General features: G+C 44.5%; 1 protein-coding gene across 2 annotated transcripts; it reads right to left on the bottom strand.

Annotated features, from left to right (window-relative positions):
• Positions 1-27,512, bottom strand: RAB30 (RAB30, member RAS oncogene family). Of its 2 annotated transcripts, none has more exons than XM_026034945.1 (5): positions 27,359-27,512; positions 14,627-14,727; positions 12,801-12,884; positions 8,756-8,939; positions 1-6,564 (listed from the first exon to the last, which is right to left on the bottom strand). In XM_026034945.1, exons 2-5 carry the CDS (start codon positions 14,717-14,719, stop codon positions 6,314-6,316), a joined length of 612 nt encoding a protein of 203 aa, XP_025890730.1. In that variant the 5' UTR covers positions 14,720-14,727; positions 27,359-27,512; the 3' UTR covers positions 1-6,313. The 2 variants fall into 2 exon arrangements, with proteins under 2 accessions (XP_025890730.1, XP_025890731.1); XM_026034946.1 differs by having other exon boundaries at positions 27,365-27,512.
• Between the last annotated feature and the right edge of the window lie 399 nt (positions 27,513-27,911).

Genomic DNA, 27,911 nt, shown 5'->3' with positions numbered 1-27,911 from the left:
CCTTTATAAATCTCTAGAATTTCTTGYAGCTCTCAGGAAAGCAAAAATATTTTAGACTAGATGTAGCAACCTAAAGGCAGCACAGAATATGGAGAACTTGTCAGATAACGTTACAAAGGGGAACAAGTCAGTAAACACAAAATTAAAATTGCCTACTGGAAATATTAATGAGTTCAAAGGAGAGCTGCATTGATCAAAGGCAGTCAGGAAAAAAATGTCATGATCTGCAAATTCACAGAGCTACCAAATACGTGCAGCAGCTCAGGGGAAGCAGGAATGGAAAGGAACAGCAAGAGCCTGGTGCCGTTGACAGCTGAGTGACTGCAGCTGCTCCTGTCYTTTTTTCATTTAATTTTATATATTTTTTTTGCAAGCAGCTGTGGGTAATGAAATGGATGTGACATATCTGCAATGCATCTTGTTATGCTAAAAACCCATGGCACCTTTTACACAGTTTCTGTAATACTCAGAGACAGACTCATGGCTCAAAACCCACAGAGCAGCAAGCTCCTTGTGTAGCTCCCTCACACGTCTCATTAGATGCCCTTCCCTGTCCCCTTTCTCCTTCTCCCCACAATGTAGGCTTAAAATGGCTTAAGCAGCTTCATTTATTTCCTTCTTTGTAAGACTTCCTTCCAAAAGGTCTGCAAGAGCGGAGGCAACAGCCTGAATCCACTGCTGCTCTCCCTGTCATAAACCAAATATTTCACTCCCACTCCATTAAAACACCAAACCAACCTCCCCCTCTCCTCCACTTCCCCCATAACTGCTTGGCTGCTGGGGACACCGAGACCATCACATTTACTAAAACTAGTGCCAATGAGGTAGCTCAGGCCCTTAGAGATATTCGCAGCACTACAAAAGCAGCAGCTCAGGATGACTCTTCTCATCGTTTGGCAAAAGTAACTGGATTGAGAGCAGAGCCTGCCTGCATATTGGTAACCTACTCACTTGCCCCAAACCACCGGTTAACATTTGAACCTCTTAAGCTGGTCCTTCAAAAATGGAAACCCTCTTTACGGCCTACAGTGGCTGAGAAGAGGTTTCTTAGTAAGAAATCGGAGGCAGCACAGGAGATGAGCTGACGCTTCTCCTAGCTAATGCAGRAGTCAGATCTAGCGGTTCACCCAGCCAGCCAGGACCATCTCCAGCCTGAGGCCTCCACGGAACTTTGGTTCCCCTTCTCGCCATGATGCCAGTGCCACCGCGAGGCATCGGCAGCACCAGGAATAACCGGATTCAAGCAAGAGTTGGGATTCGCCAGCTCTGAGCAGCTCTGAGGTTGGTGTCCAGACACAGCACACAGTGCAAAAACATTTTCCAACCTTGCTGGGAAAGGAGAACTTCAAAGAAATAGATCACATCCAGCAAATGCTACTAACTAATGATTAATAACAAAACAGAGACACAGCACAGCCAGTCCTGTGCTCCTGATGAGCTGGACTCCTAACCCTGGCTACCCTCTTAAAACCAGGACAATCTTCCACTGACAACACTTAGAGCCTTGTTAAACTCATCCTGCATCATGAATCCAGCCCAGGGTGATATCCCCGTTGCCTGTTTTCCTAGCCAACACAAATCCTGATCTACCATCACCCATCAACATTTAGGAAAATCTCCCATTCGCTCACAAGGAATTCACAAGGCTTCCACCAGCATCAACTTCTCTAATTGAATAAATTCAAAACGTTTTTCTGCTTTAAAGATGTTTACAGGAGCAACACCTATGAGAGATATCAGATACCCTGATATTGGAAGAACAGAATCCTAGGGAAATCAGATGAAAGTCAAACTCAACGCCTGTCTTACTAAAATCCAGAGAAATCACACAAAATCAGCAATTAGCCATGAGAGGGCTGCTGTTTTCATGTTCACAGTCATATCTGCCCTGATAGCACCAGAGCTCCCCAGGGCAGTGTGTCCTGCACATTGACTCTGACATTGCAGTTGATAATTTTGCTCATTTCCTAAACGAAATCAGTCTCCAAACACAGAATTCTACCGGCTCAGTATCTCAGCAGGAACTATGGACAGTTCTGCATGCTGAAAAGAGGACAAGTGGAAAAGCAGCTGAACAAAGAGCAGTCCTCAGGGATAATGCACACTGCAAAACCCAGGAGTTTTGACTACAACCAAGTGCCTCCTTGTCAGTAAAAGCCCAGGAAAGGCCACTGTCCTACCCGTGTGCACCCACTCTGCTGCCGAATCCCTCCTTTCCACTCTCCCTCTTTCCAAACCATCGTCTGCAGTGTGAACCTCAGGCTACTGCCATTAATGCTGATGCTGAAGGAATTCGATAGCCATTAACCCCTCTATGTAGAGTGGCCTTTAACCGGCAGGGCCTCTTCCATAGATGAACAGCACTAACGGGATTAAGAGTTTTTTCATGCATTCCACAGCAAAATCCAAGCATCCTGACCGATAATTTGTCGTGTTTTTATTGAGTAATGACCAAAAAAACATTTAGAGAGAGAGCTTTGCAGACATACAACGTGCAGTGGCTCATCCAAGATCAGCCTGATGGAATCAGTACCTGATCTGAAAAAGCAGAGCTTAGATCCCCTAATTTTGAGGAGATGCCTTTACCAATCTCTCTGCTACATCTGCAAACATCTGTTGACATGCATGCTGACTTCACTTGGAGCTAGTCATTGTGTCAAGAGGTTTAAAGAACAGAAGATGCCATTATAGAAATAAATAAATTTCTAATAAAAGAAATGTGCATCCAGAAATAAGATTATTCCACGACTGTGAATATATTGCCCTGAAAAACAAAGCAAAATCTAGTAACTGCACTAAAGGCTGTAAGTTACACTGCTCTTGGTAGGGAACATTTCCAGTTATGTTTGGCCCTTTGGTGTCAATTCTGCATAGCTTTTGGGCCCTTCACCCAGCAAGCGTCACACTTTTTACTGACTGTTCTCTTGCAAAAATCCATTTATCTAGCTAGAATGTGTCTGCCATAAATGGAGATACTATTAACATAAAATTGGGACTTTTTTATATAATCTCCTGCTATTTTTCAACTCTTTGAGCAATGCACTGCAGCGTTAAATTGTCCTTTGCAGCTGATAAAGTTCCTCTTTCTGGTTGCAAAGCCCTCAGCAAAGGACCAGATTGCAGAACAGAAGATTAGCCCTCAAACCCACAAGGAGAAGTGGGTCCTGTGCACTAAAATTTCAAGGTGTATAGAAATAATTTCTGCAAGAGAGTTATCAGAGCAAAACATCACTTAAATATTCAACAGCTAGTATTTGTTAACTGAAAAGATGCAGGCAAGTTTCAAACTACAGCTTGGGCTTATGACCTTATAAAATGTTGAACGTGTAACCACTGCTTCCTTTCTGCCCTGTAAGAACTCCTAATAGATTTAAAGCACTCAGGCCCGGAATAAGTTTTGAGAGACAGATTTGGGATTTGTCCCTGGAGAAGTCACCTTATAGCTACATCAATCCGCTGGAGAAGCACATCCCCGCCTGGAGACTCGGAAGATTTGCTACTGACAGAATAGACACCTGCCAACCAGGAGGCAGCTGGTATAGAAAATCAGAGACTTCTGGAAACCTTGGCATGAATATTCAAAGCAATAAAGTGAGCAATTACTGCTATTTGATCAATTCAGCTTGTTCACTCATCATGATGCATTAGTGTTCAATATTCAGAGGTGATGCAAGGATCATGTTGAAATGCGTTTCCAATGGCACTCAGCAGGAATGAAAAGTACCTGTTCAGCTCAGTATCAAGTTTCTGCCTGTGMTCATCACTCCTTTTCCATTTGTGCCCCTCTCAATGGTGTTTTCACATGATTCCTTCAGTGCTGCTCAAAAATATTTCTGCAATATTCCAGTTTTCATTAGCAACATATGCTTAAGTCAAATTTACTCGCACTGGTCTTAAGCTGCAGGAAGGTCATCCAGTCATGAAAGCTGTACCAGGGAGATGTCTGTATTTCACAGATCTGCTTCTGCATGTGCTGCCCGTCCAGAAAAATGAACACTTAAAGGCTGGGTTATCCCTGTCTTTCCTCCTGTGGATCATAAATTTGCTGTTGTCTCACCTAAACATTATTAGTTTTATGCTTTCTGACAAGCCCAACATCTGGAGAGCAAGAACTTTTACAAATTAAATATAGGAAATACTGATTTCTAGCTCCAGTACCACCTTTATACATAACCTCACAAGTTCTGTTTTGAACACCTGCCTACCTAAGAGCTGGAGAGAATCAGCTCATTCAGAGCAGGAGTCTGTCAGAGTTGGACGTCCCAAATGCTTCTAAAATCTCTGGCTTACAGCACAAGCCAAGCCTGAAAAGAACCAGTAAAAGCCAGTGTGCCACATCCCCAACACCTAACACTTAGAGCAGCACTTTACAAAACGTTACCTAAGTGACACACAACTTTTGAACCACAACTTCTACATTTCATTTTGAGTGCTACTTATAAAAGAAGGAAGTGACTTAAACAATGGCAAGGAAACATTCATTAAAATGGTCACATTTTACACTACTCTCCTCTCTCTCAAACACACAGTTCTCACTGAAGATCAAAGGCACAAAATTATATAGCCCAAAGAATCTGTTTGTTTTATTTTCTACAAAAACGAGGAAAAAAAAAAAAAAGCATTTGAAAATGCTTGGGTTTTATTTTAAAGAAATACTTACTGGCAGCTTTTTAGGTTAATACAAAAGCTCAGTTATAAYCATCAGTAGGTGCCAAATGATATTAAGCTGATTAATTTGAAATTATAGAATATCACAGCCATATAATTGTCAGAATTCAATCCAGGTTAGCTAGACTGATCTCAAACTTTAAAAAAACATTGTTCCTGTGCGTGTTCCCCTGTCTTCCAACTTCACTCTAGTGCCAACACGTGCACTTGTGATGCATTATTAGAAGACAGCACTAGAGGTGTAAAAATGTAACAAATTCCATAAATGCTTCCACTTTGGGGGTTTTGTAGAAAGAAATTGCCTGAACGGTTATACATATACCAGAGTCTGAAATGCAAGAGTACAAAGCATCGGGTAAATTAAATGACTCTACAACCCTGAATCTGAAAGCTACTCTAAAGAGAATAGATGCCAAGAAAATACCTTTAAGAGCTTCTCAGGGTACAGCTCCATATGGCGATTGCAGGATGAGTTAGACACAGAATGATTCCACTCAAAACCTGTTGCTATTCCCACTTAGCATAAAAAAACTCTATAAAACTGTATGCCTGCTTTTCAACAAGAATGGTTATSTACAAGCTTTAGATTTACTCAGACATATTGCAGATGGCCATTTAAAACTGTGCTCTCTTTGAACCCTTATATACAATCAATGCACACACGATATTTTGGACAGATCTGGTGCATTTTTTTTTCCAACTCCAGTAACAAAGTTTCCCAAAGCTACTTTTTCACATAAGGACATTACTAACTAGGGAGGGGGAAGATTTGTTATTCATTTTTCTTTTTGCTTCCAGAAAGTCCTTTCATCCTATACTGGATATCAAAAAAGCACAGTAGTCCTTACCCACTACGTTCAGGCTAGAAAAAGAGGTAATGAGATTTTTTTTTTTTAATGAACAGTGCTTATTAGTGTTCATTTTTCCTAATTATTCTAAGTTACACATTCAGAGGACAGCAATGTAGTAAGACTACGTTCGGTCTACGGAATATTTGCTGAACTGCTAGCACCAAAGGGAGCAAGGGAGCTGTATCCATATCTCTTCTCAAAACATTTTTTGAAAATGTCGATATATATAACTTTTTTTTTTTTTTAATTTCATGTTCATGAAAGTGCCTATAGATGAGAGACATAACACTGCTTCAGACGCCAGAGTCCTCCAAGAAGAYGTGTGGACAGACTCTATATACATGTCCTCAGAACTCGCTGGCAGCCCAGCAGATTGCCAGGACAGTCCAGCGCCGCTGTTCATTCTTTTTTCTTTCTTTTTTTAAAAAAAGGACCAAACACATTGTTCTGTAAGAGAGATTTTGAACTTTTCGGTATCTTCATCACGAGAGGCTGTGCTACTGTCCTGCAGAAGGAAATGCCACAGCTCATGTTCTCCTTTACATGAAGCACCTCGCGCAACTCTTCTTAACCAACTCCAGAGACCGCAAAAAACTTGAAATTAAACCCCGTTATATTCTGCTATGTTGCCATGCAGCTGGAGCTGTCAGCCTGCCATGCTTCTAGGTCTGCAACCTGACTTGAGAGCAAGTCAGATGGGTCAACGTGGCAGCAATTCCCTTCGAGGAGACGAATCCCAGGAGAAAAAAAAATCCTTTTGGCCCATGGGGGACGGGGAATCAGATGCCAGCTCTTTAATTGAAATTACAGCAAGTCAAATAGCTGATGCTTTTCCCCTCTCCGGGTAGCGGGGATGCCACGTTGTTCACGAGGGTGTTCTGCCGTGCCTCGCTGATGAGCCGACAAGCTAAGTCCAGGAAGAGTTTTTCCACATTATCCGACTCTTTTGCAGAGGTTTCCAGATAGTACATGTCTTGTGCTTGGGAAAACTCGGCGGCTCTTTGCTGCGAGACTTCCCTCTTATCAGCTAAATCAATCTTATTACCTGCATCGATAGAAGATTTTAGAAAGGGAATTAATTTGACTTAATTAAGACAAAAAAACCCCAGAAATGAATCAGCGGGTAAGAGGTGTTTGGTACTGGTGTACGTAGGGAGAGGGCTTTTGATGGGAAATTCTTAGTGCTGGCTCTTTCCTGATATGTCCAACCAACTTCATTTCATATCAGGTCATTTAATGGAATATGCCCCGTGAATATGCAAGTCAGTTAGCAAACAGATGCATCAGAGCTAATTTAAAGCTAATCAGCTGACATTAAAGGATTCGCATTTTAATACCTATTGAAAACTCTCCTGTTCTTGCTATAAGGAGCACTTAAAATGTCAATTATAACATGTGGGATGCTAAACGTGATATTTCTCATGTGATTATGAGCTTCAGAACATGCCCAGCACAGAAGGCTGCTTTCCTGCTTTAATTAAATATTCTTGTGAGTGATTTGGCTGTGGAGCCTGGAACAYGGATGGGCTCAAGGGTGCTCACAGAACAAGGCGGGAGAGGAAGCCAGCCCCTTCCTTCGGGGCCCACTTTAGTGGGCGCTGATTAGCGCCCCAAGCAAATGTCTGCTACGATTATACCCTATTARCAGCCACTTCACTGCAAACATGATGTTTTTACTACAAATTAATCTCACCAAAAAAGATAAGAGACCAAGTCCTGCGATGGCAGGGGCCTGTGTCCAGGGACTCAGCAGTTTCAAGAGGCAGCCTAGTTTCTACCTCCAAGGCTGCCAGTAGTGCGAATCACCAGGAGGAAAAGCTCTTTCTTTGGAAAGTCACTTCTCACAGCCATCCTTTCATCAGAGATATCCCTTTTTCCTGATAATTACTCGGACAGAGTATGCACCAAAGTTACATTTACAAACAGATTATCCCCAGCTGGGGAGGTCACCCCTTGTCAATCACTAGTTAATACAAGTGGGCTACGGCTGTTCCCATCTGTAAAAGTGTGTGCTGTGGCTACTGGCATTTAAATTTTATGCCCTAGCTGTTGATAAAAAAACTTAAAGTTCTGTAAAATATATTTGTTAATCATTTATTGTTTCTGCAGGGTTATGAGTTTCTTGTAAGGAAATGCCTTAGATCCTCTCGTTTACGTGCTTAGGAGCATATAAAGCTCAAAGGATTTTTCAAAACATCATAAAGATATTTTAAAATTGAAATCGCTAATAAAGATCCCAGAGAACTTTATTATTTTTAGTGACAAATTATTAATGAGAAAATGACACTGCATTTAAAAAAGAAAGAATTAAAAAAAACACCCTGGCTTTTCCCAATTTATTTTTCTATTGTTCTTCATATATTCCGGAGCTTTTAAAAGCCAGACTGGCAGGTTCTGAAAGGACAGCACAGCAACCCACAGGCAGGCACGATACCTTTCACCTTGCTTGCAGCAGACAGATGGCATGAGGTCTGTTAYAGCATGAGTCGAATCTACTACAGACAACCTAGCTGCCAGTATTAATTTTAGTTTCGCTAAAACCCACGGGGAAAATTGAGATTTCCAGCTCTGTCCCACTTGAAACACTAGTATCCACATACCCATTGCATCCTGCTTCCCAAGCCTTCAGAGAATCACAGGATGGTTGAGGTTGGAAGGGACCTCTAGAGATCACCTRGTCYAATSSCCCTGCTCCATCARGGACACCCAGAGCACAGGGCACAGGGTGRCAGCTGGGYGCGTTTGGAGGATCTCCAGAGAAGGAGACTCCACAACCTCCCTGGGCAGCCTGTTCCAGGGCTCTGKCACCCTCACAGTGAAGAAGTTCCTCCTCACCTGGAGATGGAACTTCTTGTGTTTCAACTTATACCCATTTCCCCTTGTCCTATCCCTGGCCACCACTGAGAAGAGCTTGGCCCCTTCCTCCCTACATTCTCCCTTCCTGAACTTATACATGTTAATCAGATYCCCTCTCAGCCTTCTCTCCTCCAGGGAAAACATGCCCAACTCAGTCTCTCCTCGTACAAGAGATGTTCCAGTCCCTTAACCATCTTTGTAGCTCTCTGCTGGACCTATTCCAGCCAGGACTCCGGCTGCCCCATAGCTATTGGTGCAGAACTACCCAAAGGCCTCTCCAGCGTCAGCAGATCCCCCAGATATGTAGATACCCGAGCGAGGAGTCACAAGGGCAGGGGCTCAACGCGTGGCTGTAGTGGTCACCGTGAGGYGGGACCTACCGACGAGCACGGTGATGACCTTGTTGCTGGCGTACTGCTCGATCTCCCGCAGCCACTCGGGCAGGCAGCGGAAGGACTCCTCGCACGTGATGTCGTAGGTGAGGATGAGCGCGTTGGCGCTGCGGTAGTAGCTCTGCGTTATCGAGCGGAACCGCTCCTGGCCGGCCGTGTCCCAGATCTGCAGCTTTTCACATAAAGAAAGGGAGCGGAGAAAAAAAAAGCAGCAATTTAACATTCTTTGGGAGCAGCACCCTTTTGATACTTTTTCCCCCCTTCCAAGTAGAAGCAATGCTGGAAAAACACTTAGCTCTTCTCCCCTTTGGCTTCCCTTTCCCCAGCAATTTTTGTTTCCATTTCTGCATTTAAAGACTGAAATGCGAAGCCCTGGCAGGGCTGGTATTCCAGCCGATGTCCCCAGGAAGCCCAGGGTTTTCAAGCTTCCGTGTGACTTTTGGCACCCTGCTCGGGAGCAGACAGCCGGTCGCGCCAGCCTGGAATTACAACAGAGGCGCCCGAGGGAGAAATCCGCTCCTCATGCTCCATGCCTGGACACCCCAGATGCTCAGACATCCCCAGGCACTTTGCCCGCAGCAGTGCCCGTCACAGGAGGGCTGAGAAAGCCTCTCCTTTGGCTCCCAAAGTTATTTGGTTTTATTGAGATGAGGTATGAAGGGGGTGGAAAGCATTGGAGTAAATGGAGAGCTCAGACTTGCAGCTGATTCGAGGTTTCTAGGGCATCTCCCCGACACAACTTGGGACGTACAAGCCCCCTGCTCACTGCCTTCCTTGCCCATACACAGAAGTGGTTAACACCACTATGTTAATATACTATATGAATATACTATATGTCTATATGAAAGAGCTCATGAGGCTTGAGTGGTGCTTGCACAGTGCTCTGGAGCCAGGAGGACAACAAAGACATTTCCCAGTGTGAAGCAAACTTCTCCCCTCTTTCTTTGATCATCTGATGATAATTTTTTCCAGTATTTTAAAATGTAAAGAAATTAATATCCAAAATTAAAACTTCAGAGAGTATTTCTCTGCTCCAGTTGTTATTTTTTAAAATGTCCCTCCCTGGAGTTAAGTATGTGAAAGAGAGATTTCCTGCCAGAATTTAATGTACTTTAGACTGCAGAAGTTGAAATACTTGGGATTTTTTCCATATGTTGCTCAGTCTATAACACAGGAAGTGTTATTCTTGCTGAGTTCCAAAGCTGAACCACATCAGTTAATCATCCTAAATATGTTATTTTGAAATGAGAGCCCCCAATATACAGCTTGCAGATACAAGGTATCATTTTTTATAAGTACATTGGCACCTGCATTTAAGGTACAGAAACCTGTAAGTGAAATTACTTGCACATAAAATTCAGGTAGCAACCAAGTCCTTCAAAACAAATCTGCTTTCAAAGTCTGGCAGATGGGAAAAAAAAAAAAACAAACATTTTTTATTTTGTTGTTCATCTGTTTCTCAGGAAAAAAAAAGGTCTGATGACTGATCTATTGGTTAATGAGTTTATAAATGCTTAGCATTTATTAGGATGTCTGAGTTGCTGAGGACTTCTGATGTGGCTCTGATTACCCATTGCTTTAGTGGAGCAGATTTTGAAATCAAAGKGGACTGTACCGGGCTGGTTTGGGGAGGAAGTAATTGATGATTACTGTGAACCTACCTGCTAGACAGGTATGAACGTCAGAAAAGAAAGCCTTAGAACTTAAAACTGATAGAACAGACTTTGAGACAAGATGCATGTCTCGCACTACTGACCAATTTATTTCTGCTGAGTGAAAGATTTGACAGCAGCCAGCTCATTCCTACCCATTTCTCAGCGCTACTGAAGGCTGGTGCCTGACTCAGCCTAGAGAAATCAAAGTCATTCAGATGTTCTTTTTTGGGGCCAGCTGATGCCTCCCCRTCTACCAACACTCCCAGCATGTTTGCATTTCTGCATACGAACATCTCTGTCTACACAGCAAGGTCACAGGCACAGGCTTCTCCTGACCAGCAGCCTCTCAGACATGACATGTGCTGGGCATATTTCTGAGGCTGTTAGAAAACATCAGAGAGATCAAAATCCCTTCTGAGCTGAACAGTGCTGTCTCGTGTGCTTCATGACAACGTATGCAAGGAGCATGAAGGGAAGCAGACACTCTCCTCTGCTTTTACATGCAGCCTGTCATGGAGCATCAGGAGTTATTCCTATATCCGAAGTGACTTGTGCAGCCCTCACACTGGCAGATACTTCTTTATCGCCTTTGGGATGCAATTCTGAAAGCCAGAAAGTGATCTTCCCAGAAAATGATCTTTTCTTTTTAAATTTTGGTACCTTTTTGATAAACAGGGCTACTCTCTAATCCTGGATCCTGGCAGCTGTGCAGGAGACTCTGCCTGGAATGGAAGCGGAGTCACAACTTGAGTGCTGCTGAATGCACGAAGAGTCACCAAACGCCCAGTGTGAGGGGGATGCCAGTTTATTGCTCACTGCTCTGAGTCATTCTGCTTTTCCCACTCACCCATGAAGTGTTTATTCCAACTAGCCCAGTTTATTCAAGAAGTTTCAGATCACTGCCTGTTTGCACTCATAGGAAGCATGGAAAGAAGCTATTTTGACTTCTGGACTTTGGAAGGATTGTTCAAATGAGTACATTTATAGCATCTCTTTGCATATCAGTTCATTAGCTCAACTCTGGTGACTTCAACGTACTCCATTGACGGAAGAGGGGGAGCTTTGGCTTAACAACAGCTCCTGTTTGCTATATGAATATTCACCAACTAGCTCATGCCAACTGCTCTGCGGAACACAATCCAGCCCCAGCATGATTAAAGGAAAAAGAAAAAAAAAAAAGTTGCTCTGATGGTTACTCATGCATTTATTGGATGTTTTGAGGGCAACAAGGATCCATTACACAAACAAGTCCACACTCATCTTGGTCTGACTCCTTGCACATCCCCGCCTCTGAGTTACCCATGTTGCTATAACCATGACCACAGATTTCTCTCCATTAAAGAGCCTGCATCCTCAGGCCAAGCCAGTACTGAAAGGCTAATGTCGTGGGTAACCAGTCAAACAGACAAGTCCTTATTGAGGGTAGCTCCACTTGACTTCAACTGTCAAAAAAAAAGTCTTCAAATTTACACTGAGTTATTTGGAATCCATCTGTATTTGTCCGGCTGGCACTACTTTCCTGCCTGCTGCTCTGTCCCACTTCCAAAGCAATGGGCAGCACTTGGTCTGTACCCTTGTGCAGCTGGAATTAAGCAGTCCAGTATCTCTGGGCATCAGGACCCAAACGGGCATCCCATTGTATTGTTAGACTGGGCTCTGGCATGTTTTGGCCTGCGACAACTAGCTCTCAGCCAAAGGACATGCACGATCAGGTCAAGAGTTAGCCCAGCACAAGGACAGTTTCCAGTGGGCAGTTGGGACAGGACCACCCTATTTTGGAGGCCAAAAGGGTGAATAATGTGGACATGGGTCACTCTTGCCTTTATCCCTTAGGTCTGAAGATCTGAGTGTCTTGTAACAGCCTCAACTTCTCCTAAACTCAAAACTCAGCAGAAGTGCAGGACAAGCCTTTGCTTTACAGAGCCCTCCCCACCCCCAAGCCCAGAGACTTGCTTGGCTCCTCCAGGAATCTCAAGAGCTCAACAGGAGAAAACCTTTTCCCAGCACATCCCAGAGGGAATGTGACAGATCTCAGCTTAACAGAAATGCAATAAATGGAGATTTCATTGAAATGGTTCTTTGCATTTCCATAGCCCATCCAGGCAAGATGTTGGTGCCTTATAAACCAAAAAAGGCTCCTGCAAAACTCCACTTTTTATTTTCATTCTTAGAAGTTCACTATTTTTATTCTGATGTTAGTTGAGAAGTGGGGTGTAGATACTAACTGTGATGCTCAGCATCTTCCGAGCCATGATGCAGAACCTCACACACCTGTATGTGTTCATGGGCCTCCTAGTAGCAGGATGGCTGTTTCTAGAGAGTGATCTGAACTACTGCACTGCTATCTGAGTTTAAGCTGAGGATCAGCAGGCTCCTACCTTTACTTTTTCACCATTGATCTCCACAGTTTTAATCATAAAGTCAACCCCAATCGTGGCTCCTTGACCTGGTGGGAAAAGCCCCTGGAAGAAAAGGAGAGATTCATTAAGCAAGTTCTGTAGGAAGAAAAAATTTCTGGGTACAATCCTGACCCTTTTTCATCCCTAATACTACTCCACTCATGTCTCCTTCTTTCCAACCATGTTTAGATAGGAAAACAGCTCTAAATGAACAGCACTAAAAGGTGCTGCTGTTCATTGCATTGCTCCAGGCAGGGGGACTGGGGTCTGGCAAGGCTCTGCACGCTGATCCGGCCCTGACCACACTGAAAATCCAGTTGGGAAACTGAGTTTTGCAAAATCTGCTTATGCATCTTGCAGGGAATAAACCAGACACTCCCCACAGTACAAGGGTTACCACAACTCGACCCCACTGTGTTTTCCCTGCTTACAGCTCCCTAATCCTGTAACTCTTAAGTAACTGACTTGAGAGGTCGGGAAGTAAATGGGAGAAGAAAAAGGGAACAAATAAAGGGAAAATAGAAGGAAAAGCCTTTCTACTTCTGAATAGGCTGCTGACAACAGCAGCCTTTCTGATGCAATTTTGCAACTCCTTTAAAGACATGGGAGCAAAAGGGCAAGGAGGCAGGATTAGGTGCGATGACTGTTCCAGCAGCCTCATGTCCTTGCCCTGCCTCTCCACTGTGCATCGAAGGGCACTTCTGCCAGGTCCTGTGTCACAGGCTCGTGTCCCTGCACAGCAGCCCGAGCTAAACACACACTGAGCTGCGACCGGCACCGCGGCGATGCCAGGTGGTCGCGGCTGCTGCGGTCCCGGCAAGATTCAGTCTCCATGCCATCTGAAAGGAGGAACAGCAAACCAAAAAAAAAAAAAAAAAGAAAGAAAAAAAAAACCACATAAAACCCCCAAACAATAGAGCTTTTTGATTTCTGGTGTCCAGGCCTACAGTCATGTTGATTTTGGGGTGTATCCATCTCTTCAAGCAGCAGCGGCGCTGCCAAAGCACAAGCAGCAGCAGAACTAGCTACAGATTTCCCAATTAACCCCTTGGGTTTTATTGCTATGAGCTCTTTATGCTCAATAGGAGAGCACGTTTAGCATCACCATGGTTTTAAAAATGGAACTAACAGTTGGGGGAGGCTGCTGACAACTCCCAGTGAAAATTGAAAACAAACAAGCAAAAACACAGTAACAAACCCCAGAACTTGCATTATATATTGCATCACACAAACTTCTCTCAGCCTGCATCAGAGAAGTCTGGTCCTTTCCCCATCAGTCTTTTATGAAAAAAAAGAAAGGAAGCCAGCCTCAAATCTTTGCATTTGATTAGTTTTCTGCAGTCAGGCTGACAGCTGAAACCTGCCAATCCTCACTCTTATGCAAGGTTTCCTRAAGCCTCTGCATGCAAAACCCCAGAAGACACTGGAATTATGGTCTCAGACCCTGAGATTATCTAATTATCTAAATATATAATAATAATAATAATAATTTTAAAAGTCAGCTTTTTACACAAGCAGACCAACTTGCCCCTTCCACTTTGGAAAGGTCAGAGAGAAAAGACACATTGGAAATTGCACGGAAAGATGTTCTGGCCAAAATCAGGAGGAGTTTTCCCTGTAGCTTTTAGAGAAGACTTCCCATTGTGGAGAGGGACGTGTTTTCCCAAGCACCAGGACCCRTGAACCTGCCTATGGCATTAGCCACGTCCTGCTTGTGCTGGCTGCTTGAGAGCCCGCTCCCTGTCCGAAGGCATCCAGCACATTCCCACCTCATGCCCGTGCGCCYGACGGACACCCCATCTTACCTGAGTGAAGCGTCGGACTAGGCAGGTCTTCCCCACGCCGGCGTTGCCGATCAAAACAATTTTGAAGAGGAAATCATAATCTTCCATACTCATTTACGCAGCTGCAAGAGAGAGTGCAAGACGAGGTGAGCCGAAGGGCCGGCCTCTCCGTCTGGTCGCAGCCTCCCTCCCGTGCRGGAAATGCCCTTTCATTCCCATTGAACTTTATTCCTCCAAATCCTCGGAGCAAAGGCCGCGCTGGTGCTCCTGTGGCTCCCAAGATAAGGAAAAAGGCTCCTTGTGCTCCAGCGCAGAGAGGCTCCTCATGAGCCGGCCTCCAAACCAGCACAGTCTGAAACGGGTGCAAAACTGGGACTGGGCCACAACTCCCAGACCATCCTGTCCGGCTCCCCACAAACACCATGTGCTGGTGGTTTGGCAAAAACAAGACAGAAAAAAACACACACAGAGCCCAATCCAACGTCTTCTCCTTTGCAATTGAGAGTGTTGTTGGCATCAAAGCCAGAGGAGAAGGTTGTGATGGTGGAGATCACTTGCAACAAACAGAAAAGATTGAACTGGAGGTGTCAGGCAAAGAAACATCCTGACAAGGAAGCAGAAGGACAATGTCCTCGTCCAGCTGTGGCCAAGTACTTGGTGGCACTTGAGACTGGGCTGAGTAACAGCATGAGGGACTTAGTCAAGAGAAAGATGAACCATCAGCCAAGATATTGCAGGACAAGCGGACAGGGTATTAGTACCTAATTTTCATAGGCAAGAGGTGAGGAGCTAGAGCGACGTAAGAGGAACTAGGAGAATAAGAAGAAAATAAATAATGGGGGTGAAGAATTTCAGCTCTTCAGCAAACCCCAGGTGGTTTAGAAGGCTCTTCTGGAGCTGCTGAAGAGGGAGGTCCCACCATGCAGCAGGACACCAGMCACCCCAACTACAGGTCCAGTCCCACTGCACAACAGGGCTTGCAACCAAAGAGCAAGAGCAGTCAGAAAATTCAAGCTAAAATGCGACAACCACAGTCGGTCTGGTGAGGAGCAGGTCGAAACGGTACCAATAGTCCCCTGCACACAGCGGGAGGAAGAGTTCAGCTGCTTTGTCTGCATGACCCTTGGTCCTTCCAGTAGCCTGTGAAAGGGTAATCACCACCAGTGTTGACTAACCATCTGCATCACATCAGCTRATGGTGTGCGGGTACATGAGTCACCTCATGGACACCTCATCTCACCAGGGTCAAACTGCACTGCTAGTGACACAGCTCTTCTGAGCTGCAGCTCTGGTCCCCGGTGAAACATCACCAAGTGGGGCGAGCTGCAGGATGATCTAGCCTGGTGCCTCCAGCAGGCAGGAACTAAACAGCTCCCACCACCTCTCAACATGGCAAAACAAGACCATAGATGAACAAGTTCTAAAAACGTTCTTTTTTTTTTTAGGGTTTATATTTTGCACAATGATTTTATTTTTATATTTCCTGGCACTGGACCATAATCACATGACAAAAATGTCAACGCTACTCTTAAAATCAAATCAAGGCTTAATATTAATATACAGATCGAAGCCTTCAGAATAGCCAACGTGAGGAAAAATGTGATCATCCATTAAAAGCTGGATAATTGTCTCTGGGATTACAAGCACTGGATAATTGTCCCTGGGATTCTTCAAAGCCTCGAGCGCATTGCTCCCTGGAGCAATTTCAGTTATATTATTTATGCCCTAAACAATCCAACATTCAAATTTATCTTCTCAGGAAGCTTAAAAATAAACTTCCGTGGTAGATCTTTAAGCTTTACATTCACAAAAGTTAAACGGCTCAGATGTACCCTAGAGTGATGTCTGATCCCCTCCGTTTGGCCCCAAGACTAATCATTCATGTTACTAACTCAGAACTGGAAGACAAGCCAAGGCCACAGAACARACGTGATGAGCTATGATGCCAGAACTGAAGCACTACAAAGAGGTGCAGCTGGAGGCAGAGGAGGGGAGAAGGACAGCAAAAAAGAAAGGGATAAACAATCTGGGAAGAGGAGGGGACAGATGGGTTAAACACCACTGCCTTCTCCCTTGTTACTAACACAATGGCAGAAATGTGCCGGCCTTCCCCATTCACCCSGCATCTTAATCACTAGAAATCCTCCCACAAGCGTGGTCAGCAGGACRTGGCCTTCTGGTTTATCTCACTGTGGGGTCTTCAGTGCCCTCCCAGCAGCTGGAAGAACAAGACACACTCCCATCTGTTTCTCCTGTTCACCAGGTGACATGTGGCAAGGAACTGTAAACTGCAACAGGTACATGCTCCAGAKAATATAATTTCCAGGTATGTTTCAGTTTATTCCCCAATATAATTTATTCTCCCTGCTTTTGCCCCATTCTTTGCTCTACCAGTTATCATAGATCCAATTCCGTTTACTTTCCAGTATTTTTCATTTTCTACCATCTATTTTTTTTCAGTATTTTCTCACCCATGGATTTGGATGGGAACAGAAGGTTCCTCCTGCTCTCTGACTGCGACATCAGACGGGCTCTGCCCATGCCCTACTTAGCGCCTGTAGAAAACAAGTGGTAGAAGCAAAAGGCAAGGATTCAAAGTTATCTAGGAAGCATTAATCACTTTGGAGCGACGAAACTCTCTTTGTCCTTAATCAACTTCTATATTAGCATCAACCTTTGCATAACCTCAGCTCAAACTGCACTAAATCCCCAAGAAATTTGAGTGTGATCTTTAGAGAGCTGACATCAAGAAATCTCTGKTGCTTTTCCCTCAATGCTGTTGCTTGAGGCAGACTGTTCCTCCATAGGCCTGACAAGAGCAGGCTCTACAATGACGAGTTTGCTCGTCATTTTGGCTTACAAAGCCAAAAGTAAAGCTGCAGGGTTCAAAAGAAGAGATTTTCTCAAGTTGCCCACAAGGTGTGCCAGCCTCTGCCTTTCTTTTCCTCTCCTTGATGACCACAAATTAACTTGTGTTGGGGAAACAAGATATACAGAGGCCTTAGTCTGAAGTTAAAAAGCTTTTATGTCTGAGAGAGCACCTTGTCCTGGACTAGCAAAACAGATATACCCTGTTGTAGCTAAAGCTCCTTGGGATCTCAGTCCCATTATAGATGTTCATGAGTCTACAGAGCAGCAGTTCCTACCTCTGCTGGGCCAAGAAACAGCACAGACAACAGAGAGGGGCATATTCTTCTCCTCACATCACTCTCACCTAGAGGTTTCTCCTCTCCTGCAGCCTTGGGAAATGTCAGAAGGTTTCATGGTCATGTCTTGCTTACGGYCCACGGTTTGTGGACCACTGTTGTCAAATTTTCACATTACCAGAAGAGGTTTAATTTAATCTTAARTCACACCTGGATATCTGCAGCCTATGGTTCAATCTACACTACAAAAGCCCTTCCACATGAGGCAATTAAGGGTGAAAATGAGGCACCAAATTAAGCCATTTTATTTCTTCGGATTGCAACATACCACAGATGAAGCCAGGACGAGATAATTTGAATTCCAGTCCAGAGCTCTATCCCAACTTTCTTTCTYATGGTATTTTAAAGGTCTATTGCTTCAATTTGATATACACACTCACAAAAATRAATTCTGCAACCTCTTCTATCTAGTCTATCTTTAATTAGTCTTGATGAAATTATATAATCCTTATTGAACAGAGATTTTCTGCTCTTCATCAGCTCCAACAGCTACAAACAAAAGACAATTTACCTAAACCACTGAACTGCAAAGAGTAGCAGTTATGTATATCCATATAATTTGAATACATTTATTATAYGAGCCAGAAAATTCAAAGCTAAGGCTAATACTTCAACTAGAAAAATTATTCCTTGCAAGAAGTTGCCAGAAACTTGGATCTGGATCTGCTGCTGCATTACATAACACAAGATGAAGTCCTCCATTTGGAGCACACTTGCCAACCCAAAGAGATTGGCAAGCAAGTTCCCAACTCGTGYCGCCTCTGTGAAGAAGCTGCCTGCAGAGTCTGGCCTTTCCCACCCCCTCCCATCCCAGGCATGCAGGAGAGCATCTCCAGTGCCCTGCATGCTGGCAGTCATGCCAACCAGTATTAACCCCTCTTTGTCCTTAGAGGGGGTCCCTCTTGCAGAGAGAGCAGGATGGAAGAAAGGTCCCAGGCACAGAAATTCCACAGCTCCAAGCAGAATTTCCCAGGTAGAAGCCCAACTCACATTCATTAAGCACATGCACTTCCTGCAGTCTATTTGTGCACATTTAGGACGTGCAGCACGTTCAGGGTGCTGTGGTTTTACAGCTTGGCCACCAACTAATGCAAGCGCAGAAAGTCCGTGACCCTTCCAAGGACTTCCCTAAGCGCAGAGACTGTTTGGGTTGGTTAATCAGCCGGCCAATGCCAAAAATGCATAAACAAAACTTTTTTTCAAAAAATCTGCAAATTGCACACAGTCCTTGCAGTTGGAAAAATAGTATTTGGYGAAAAAGAAGCCCTATTAAGATTTTTATTTGGAGAGATTCCTGCTCCACCATCTTTTGTTCAATAAGTTTCTGCTACAGAAATCCAGGCAAGCTGAGTGGCACTACAAGGTATGATCTGTCTCTCAGAGACAGTCCTATAAATACATATATTTTTAAACGGGTAATTTGATTTAATGACTGGGCAGAGCACACACCCTCTTCCCTTGCCTCTTTTGTACACTAGGGAAAACTTGCAACTCACTGAACTACTTTGGTCAGGTCTGGGTTCATAAGTTACGTGGCTCCCAGGAGCTTGTGTGTGCACTAAGGAGCAACTCCAGGCTCAAGGGTCACATACGTCACCATAAACACTCAGGTAAACAGTGCATTAGTATCACTCCAGATGAAAGGCTGGGACAGGAGCCCTGCTCTTCCCTTCAGGATGCCCCGCTGTGATGCCCACACTCAACACGAGAGGGCTCAGCTTTGCCATGGGCCCACTGGGCATCAATTCTTTTTTTTAATTATCAAAAATAATGACTGCAGATCACTGTTTCGGTTTGCGCGTGGCATCCTAGGACTCTGGACCTCAAATCTCACATTTAGRTGCAGTCTTTAGTCTTTCACACTTTGCACTGGCCTGAGGCCAAAATGAATTTGTTCCCATGTCACCACCAGGTGAAATTATCCAGGGGGGCTCTGGCAGTACAAGTATCAAGAGCAGGATTAATGTAAGTCTCCAGTCCTTTTGTTGTCAGATGGGGGGAAGGTGAGGGGCGTTTGGGTATGACACATCCCCAAGGGGTAAGGGAGACTACTCTGGCCTCAAGCCCACCAAAGGCTCTCTGTGAATGATCAGGTAAATCCCAGACGCTGTGGTCCCCTTTCCTCATTCAACCTTCCCATCTTCTGGAGAGACAGGAGGCTCACTGACATTGGTAAAAACACTCCGGTATCTGCAAAGGCAAGAGGCTTTGRAAGTACAAAATATCACACACAGAAAGAAAGTTAAAGGCCATTAAATACCTCTGAAACTTAAACTAGTAATCATCGATCGATTATGCTTAGATTGATAGTGTTAAATCCTGTGTTACTTAGGGAAAACACATAAGAGAGAAACAAAAAAAAAAAAGGAGAGAGAAAAAGAACTAGCAAAATAACTTCTTTTTTTTTCTTTCCATAGGACTGAAAAAAATGCTGAAGTGCAAAACCACAGCTCTGTATTAGCAGCTGGCCAAACTACATGGAAAAAAAGTGCTCCCAGCACACGTACAGGGTGAGGAAAAATGTTTTTAAGGATGGCAGCAACACTTCACTTACTGACATGATCTGGGTTCTGACTAGAAAATGTCAATTCAGTCCATGCAATCCAAATATGCAAACATTTTTCAAGACACAGGTGTACATGGAGAGCCAGGAGCACATGCTCAGGGCAAGGTCGTGTGGTTTTAGATCACGTCTGAGCAAGCCCTTCAGCCACTGGATGCAGTGTGACAACTCTAAAGCGTTGGCATGGAAGAGGTTAAAAAGAAAAAAATCAGCCAGCACAGCAGAGAGGCAGATTCACAAATGTGGAAAACTGCATGGYCAGAAATCCAGCCAAAAATGCCTTTTTTATCTACTCAAAAACAACAGCCTCTTCCCCAAGGACAAAAAAGAAAAATATGTGAATTTTTTTTTAAAAGCTATAGCCAAACATTAACTGGAATGTGTTTTGCATGGAAGAGCCAGGAAAGATTCACATRGCCAATTCTCTGCAGCGAGGGATAAAGCCTTGCTTCACAAAGCCGTTTTTTAAGAGGTTGCCATCCAACCACAGGAAAGCCAAAAGGAGAAGCAGCAATGCCAGCTCCTGCTACCTCCTCTTTCTCCTTCCTTCCCACCATGGKGCAGTTCCCAAGGGACACAGCCTGCAAATCTCCCTGCTCCCAAAGGAGATGGGCCCAAAAGCAGGAACAGGTCTAGCTCCACGTGAGCTCTCCACGTTGGTGCCCCTGCAAGGTCTCGATAGACTCCAGCACCACTGGTAGGCAGCAGCTGGTTGTAAAGTCCACAGGCTGGCAAAGCAGAACTAGGAATGAGTCACCCTTGGTGTGCAAAAAAACTGTGTGGTGACGAGTTAAAGGAAATCTCATAAAGTCTCATGATCCAAGAGCTGCTGGGTTGGCACATTCTGGACTGGGGCTGCAGCTGTAGGTAAAGATATCCTGACCCTGGGCGACCGAGCTCTGACGAAMCACTTGCAAGACTAGTCTCCGCATGACACCAAGATTTTTGATAAGATACTAGAAAAGTGCTCATAACCAAAGGATTTTGATAAAATATTTGTAAGGCCACTCTGACCACAAACGTGGCAAGAGCATAAACATAAACACGTCACTAAYGGGTGACATCAGGTCCCATAAATGTTTTGTGAAATACGATTGAGTGTATTAGATATTTATATAAACCAAATCGTGTCCAAGGATGTTTTTTGGATTTTAACTACAGTGACACTCACTGCTGTAGATCATCTTGTTTYGACTGGTCCACAAGCTGTGGTATGAAAGAACAAAAATTTTTGCTAATAGGGTTTTGTTTTGTAAAAAATGCTTTTTAACCACAAAAATAAGCTGCTGCTAATCCCATCTCTTGCTTGCTGTTCAAGTAAGCTTGTGATTTACTAGTTTTTTCACTACTTCTGCCAAATCTAACACAAATAATTGGCCGTTAAGCTTTATCTACCCTTATTTTCAGTGCCCAGGTTGCTGCCAGAAGGTATGCAAAGCTTGAGTTATACCAAGCCACACTGCAGCCAGGCCAGCACCAAGGGCCACATGGGTTTGGGTCTTCCACGATCTTCCCTGGCTSATCGTGACACCACAGGTGGGTACCCGGACCCCACGTGTCACTGAGGGTTGAGGCCCTGTCACAAGCACAGGCCTATGCTTGTTTTACAGCATGAAGGTATCTGAAAGCTTGGACCGGTCTGATATAGAATCATAGAATGCCGAAGGTTGGAAGGGACTGCAGAGGTCATTGAGTCCAACCCCCCTGCACACGCAGGRTCACCTAGAGCACGTGGCACAGGGCTGCATCCAAGCGGGTTTTAAAGATCTCCAAAGAAGGAGACTCCACAACCTCTCTGGGCAACCTGTTCCAGTGCTCTATCACCCTCACAGTGAAGAAATGCTTCCTTAAGTTCCTGTGGAACTTCYGATGCTTCAGTTTGAAGCCATTTCCTCTAGTCCTATCACTGTCCACCACTGAAAAGAGGCCRSCCCCCTCCTCCTGCCTCCTTCYCTTGAGGTATTTATACACGCTGATCAGGTCCCCACTCAGCCTCCTCTTCTCCAGGGCATCTCCTCACCGCTTCAGCACAAAGTCATCRGTTTTGGCTAAATAGCCCTGAAGATACCTCAGGACACCGCAACAAAAAATGGGCACAAATAAACCACAAAGTGATTGGGGCCCATGGTGTTGCCTGCGACCATGCAGAGAGAGACTGACAGTGACCTGCCACCTAGACGGCAAGGTCTTTACTGACGGTGATCACCACCAATCTATATTTAGCAGYGGTAACAGTTGGAAGCAACAGTTCAGCAACACCCCAAAGGCAAGATGTGGCATCACGGAGAAGCTTTGGGAATAGGCAAAGAAAAATTCAGGCTTGTGAAGGGACACTATAATAGCAGATGAAGGCAAAGGAATTTTGCTACTTGGTGTAGCAACWAAAAGCCAAAAGCTATTGCTGTTTTATCAAGATGACAAGAGCTGTTTGTTTAGAAGAAAAGAAAACAAACATCTTTTGGCTGCTGGCTCTGAAGCCTGAGACATGCAGCAGATCTAAAGGCACCTTTTCAGGCAACAGGTAGCAGCTTGCCAGAGAAACAATAATAAATTAGGAATACCAGCAGTAAAGAAAAGAGCTAACAGGAAAGATAAAAGTCAGTGCCTGTCTCGCACACCAGTCCTGACATCATGTTTCATCCACTCTGCCATGCACGTGTTTAGGCAGCCACATCTCTGGAGGAGCAGGCACAGCACCCACTGCTCGCTTATCTCAAATTCAGTGTGCTCCAAAGAGCAGATAGATACAGGCTGCCCTACGAGACAGTTACATATGTTTGCTTTAGCAGTTCTCTTAAAATAGCATAAAACTCGAAGTCAAAGCTGCAAAAGCCAAGATGCTACAGCTGCAAGAATTGTGCGTGCGCTGTACGAGCTGTAAAAATAACAAAAACATGTTTTCCTGAAGCACTTGCACTAACAACCTCAGTAATGAAGCTTATCCAAGGTAACTGCTTGAGGAAGTTTTCTCCAGCAACAAGCACAAAATTCTCTTAGAGCAAGAATGAGCCTGGAGCAGGTAATGCAACTTAAGTCGTGGCCTTTTGCGTGGGGATTTGGGGGCAGCATCTTCCCAGTGGCTGCAGAAAGAGCTGGAGCCTGGAGTTTCCCAACTCCCTGGGCTGCRCTCCGCGCTCTCTGCTCCAGTCTCTGTGCACAACCTTCAGCAAGGTATTTAACTGCTCTGTCCTTTCCTTTACTCCTACATAAAACAGAGCAGTACAGGTAAAAAAATCAGGTTTGGGATGATGGGGGTTTCTGCTCTCTGCATTGTACCAAGCACCCGCTGAGGCAATGCAGGACCTGCTATAAGTTTCCACAGAGAAATAACGTTTGAGCCATRTGGTCTGGTCCTGAACACGCAGAATTGCACACACACAAAGTGCCTTCATCCCCGTGTGAAGCTGCCCTGAGGTGCAAACCGAAGAGCTCAAGACAGGAGGAGGGCAGAAGGTGACCACAACCAACAATCTAACACCCTAACTGGGTGCCAACACCAAGTAACACCACATAATAGTCATTATAATGACTATTAATTGACTATATATATAAAATTTATATATATATAATAATAATAATAATAGTAATTTGCTATAAGCATGGCTCCTGAATAAGATTTTATAAGGATACTACAAGTCTCTTCACAGAGTCAGGAAATATATTTACGTCCTGGCCTACTAAAATTTTGACCTCTTCAGTATTAGGATATTAGGAAGTAGAAAAAAATACAAAGATTTCTTTCTGCTTACTTAAAGTGAGCAGCTCCCACTCGGCCTTGGCCCCGTGCTGTCCCTGCCCAGCCACAGAAACGCACACAGAGCATTTATATTTTTGCTCCTTAGCAACAGAGCAGCTCTTGGGTTTTTCTGTTTCGAATCTATATTTGGTGCCCTAGGGAAACTCCTCAGCAGAAGGCAGTGAATTTTTAAACATCGAGATAAACGGTGGGACTCAAGTGCACTGAGGATAACAGTGAGACAGGTCCTTTGGTTAAGGGGAAATGCTCAGACTCGGGGCTAGCGGGAGTCCTCCACCGTATTGGGGCAAAARCACCCTGAGATTTCAGTATAACACGGCAATTCTGAACTAAGATACTGCTCTTAATGTGACTCATGGAAATATCAATATCCCTCTGCTCTCTACAGCTCCCAAGCAAACACGCCAATTACATTCTGCCTAATCTACATGAGAAAAACAAATAACACCTGATGTTTCCCAACGCTGCGAGCAGCGTGGCCTTTAAAAAAAAGATCAAATCATAGGAAGGGCAGAGAAATCACATAGCTCTGCAGCTTCACAGGTTGTCATGGAAAATGAAAATCCCTGACTCTCTGGCTTGTGTGTTTTGGAGGAAAGGGAAAGAAAGAAAAAAAGCCTTTTCTTTTTTTCCATGACAAGAAAGGACTGTTTTCCTAGCAATCATTCCTGAACCTCATGTGTGCTCTATACAATTAGCTGCTTTTCCCAGGAAAAACGYGACTTACTGAAGGACTATCTGAAAGGCAGTGAATACAGGCAATGCAGCACAAGTGGACATGCACACCCAGGTAATGAGAACCATGTGCTTTTATTTGTGGTGGCTTCTTGCCTGCCAAAGAGACTGTGCTGAATTAACCGCTGGGATCTCAGGGAAGATGGGGGATGGTGTCAAGGGGACCATGCCAAATCCCAGTTTCCTCTCCCATTCCCGTGTGCCAGGGAAACTCAGCATCACGGCAACATCTCTTGCCCTCATTCAATAACGGAAGCTGCATGACCAAGATTAAATAAGTTTAGACTAAAATAAGTTTCAGAATAAATAAGTTTGGTGAGAAGAGGTTTAGTAAATAGAGACAGGAGGTAATTTGGCTGTAATCAGCCCTGGAGAGCTGCTTTTTTTCTAACAGTTCTGTATTGCCTTTAGTTCTTTGGCGGGGTGCTAAAAGGCTGGGAGGTCCAGGACACCCACACGACAGATTTAGCAGATTTATACCACCCTTTTCACCAAGGGGCTTGTCCAGTCCCATTTGCTCACATCCCTTCACCTCCTGAAATCTCTCTGATACCGGGCTCCAGGCAAGGCSTTGGAAGGGTCAAGGGGACCCTAAGGCAAATGGTCATTACACTATGTTGCAAGGCTGCTCCTCTGAGGGTTGGGAGTGTTTTGCACCACACTTCCCTCMCGTCTCGATGGCAAGCAGGACAGCAGAAGTTGCACAACGGCACACATGTGATTTGCTGGAAGGCAACCCTTCCCTTACTGAAAAACACAGGCTCCCAGACCGAGATTTCAAACCACTCAGAAGATTGTGTGCGTGAACACACAGGGCAAGAGCTGTCACCGTTAGCACCTCGGGGTRACCAGCATTTACCACCACAGGCCCTTGCAGAGCCCTCGTATGTTAACCCTTACCCCAAACAACATCTCAGAGAGGGAGCACTGAGGSTGCTAAAATCACTGGAGCTCCCAGCACATTGCAGAAGACAGGGAGGCTCCAGGCTTTGGAAATCAGACAGGAAGACAGAGGACAGGGCCTTCCCACACAGCGATGGGCCAGGACACCCTTCGGCACCCGGCATCTTTCCCTGCAAGGGTGCCTGGCGAGCACAGTCAGCCCTCCAGCTGCTCGAGGCCTGGAGCGTTCCGGAATTCCTACACAAGTGGGTGGAGGCTGGAAGGGAGCAAGAACAGGACAAAAGGGGAATTTAAAAAATAAATTAAAAAAAAAATAGGCTGAGGAAAACAAAGGAAATTAAAAAAAATAATAATAATACAAGTGAGAAGAATCCTGTTATTAGACTGGAGTTGCTTGGCAGTGCTGGAGGACAGAGTAAAGACGGCCACTTCAGCCCCCTGCGCTTCAGGGATGTGACGGAGTGTCTGTCATCCTGACTAGGAGACCRGTCCTGAGGCGCCTGCCAGCCAGTTACACGCAGGGTTCCCAGCCCCGACAGACGATGCCGCGAGGTTTTTTAAAATAAGTGTTTCAGTCACGGAAAAGATGCACTGTCAGCTTCAGGAATACATATATATACTCTGACATTTTTCTTCAGGAAATGGCTTTTCAAAAGAAGTGGCACGCAACAAACGTGCTGTCCTTGTGCCTAGATGCCAGTATGAAACATCTTATCTTTATTAGTCTCTTGCAGCTCCCTAATTTTATACAAAATAATTCAAAGTGCCACTGTTTGTTCTTTAACGGAATGGTCAGCAGTTTGCCCCAAAAAGATTATTTGCAATTCAAAACTGAATATAAAGCATTTTTATTTAGTAAAGCAAAGAATACCTTCTTAAGGGTTTCAGCTAGCCATCTATCCTGTTAAACACACACGGGCTGGAGCCTTACTGCTCCAGCACAGTGAGGTGAGATTAAAACCACACATCCTGCAAGGCTCTCTTAAGAACTTATGCAGAAGCATTACCTTAAACTTCAAGTTCAAAGGCAGATTTCCAACATTTCTGGTTTCTCTCACCTTCTCCCTGAGCAGAGTGAATTTGCAGAGACTTGCAAAAACTTCTTTTCAATGAGTTAATTCCTATCAGAACAACTTAAATTTCAGTTTTGAATCCTCTTTTCAGTCTACTACAGTTTAAATTTAGCCAAGTTAAAGCAGCACTTGATACATGTATGATAAGAAGCAAAAGAGAAGCTATTGTAGTAATAAGGAATCCAGGGTTGGCAACAAGGCTTGTGGAATGGGGCTCCTCTGGAGGTATTTGTTTAGCTGGCAGTACCCCAAATTGCTACAGATTACACTGAGAGGAAGTTCCATTATCTGCAATACCTAGATTTTTTTAAAAATATAATATTGGTGAGAAAAAAAGCCCTGCGAGGCAGTTTCTGATGATGGTTAAAAAAGGAATAAAGGAAGGATAGATAGATAGAATAAAGGATAAACATAGAATATATGGCTATATCAAGGAAAAGATATATAAGGAAATAAAAGGATTTATGAAAAGACAGGGAAAATATGAAGGACAAGATGGATGTGGGATAAAAACACCCGGACCGATACTGCGGATACTGTGCAGCCAAGGAGAGCTGGAAATTCAGGAGTCCATCGAGAGGCAGGAAGCATCACGGAGAAACGTGTTCAGAGAGAATGGGCTGACAAAAAACCATCCGTGACCCTGGGAAGACACTCGCCAGCTACCTGTGGAGACAAACAACCAGGCCGTTTTCAGGATTATTTCTGCCAAAAGTTAGGAAACGCTCCATTTTCAGAAGGACAAAGGAGATACGTGTCCTGGCAAAGCTGTGTCCGACCCGTGAGTCTCCATTCAACTGCTAAGCACAAATCAGACCAGGCTGCAAACCTTGGTGCCAGCCTGAACAACAGTCACTGCAGCACATTGTACAAGACATGGGATAACTATGGAAATTCAGGCACTAAGTGACAAGCAGCACATTTGTGGTGCAATACAAGGCGACAAGTTTAAGCACTGCTTTTGGCGTAGAAATTGGCTCATGGCAAAGGCAAGAATTCAGCAAGACAGGATGGGGTGGGGGAAAAGTGGTTGTTTTTGTAGCTCTTGGAGTGAAGAACTTCATCTCTG

The sequence above is a fragment of the Nothoprocta perdicaria genome, unplaced genomic scaffold (genome assembly GCF_003342845.1).
Source record: "Nothoprocta perdicaria isolate Ctin4 unplaced genomic scaffold, notPer1 scaffold_152, whole genome shotgun sequence".
Classification (NCBI taxonomy): Eukaryota; Metazoa; Chordata; class Aves; order Tinamiformes; family Tinamidae; genus Nothoprocta; species Nothoprocta perdicaria.
The sequence above is the reverse complement of the archived record's forward strand: the minus strand, read 5'-3'. Positions and strand labels throughout refer to the sequence as shown.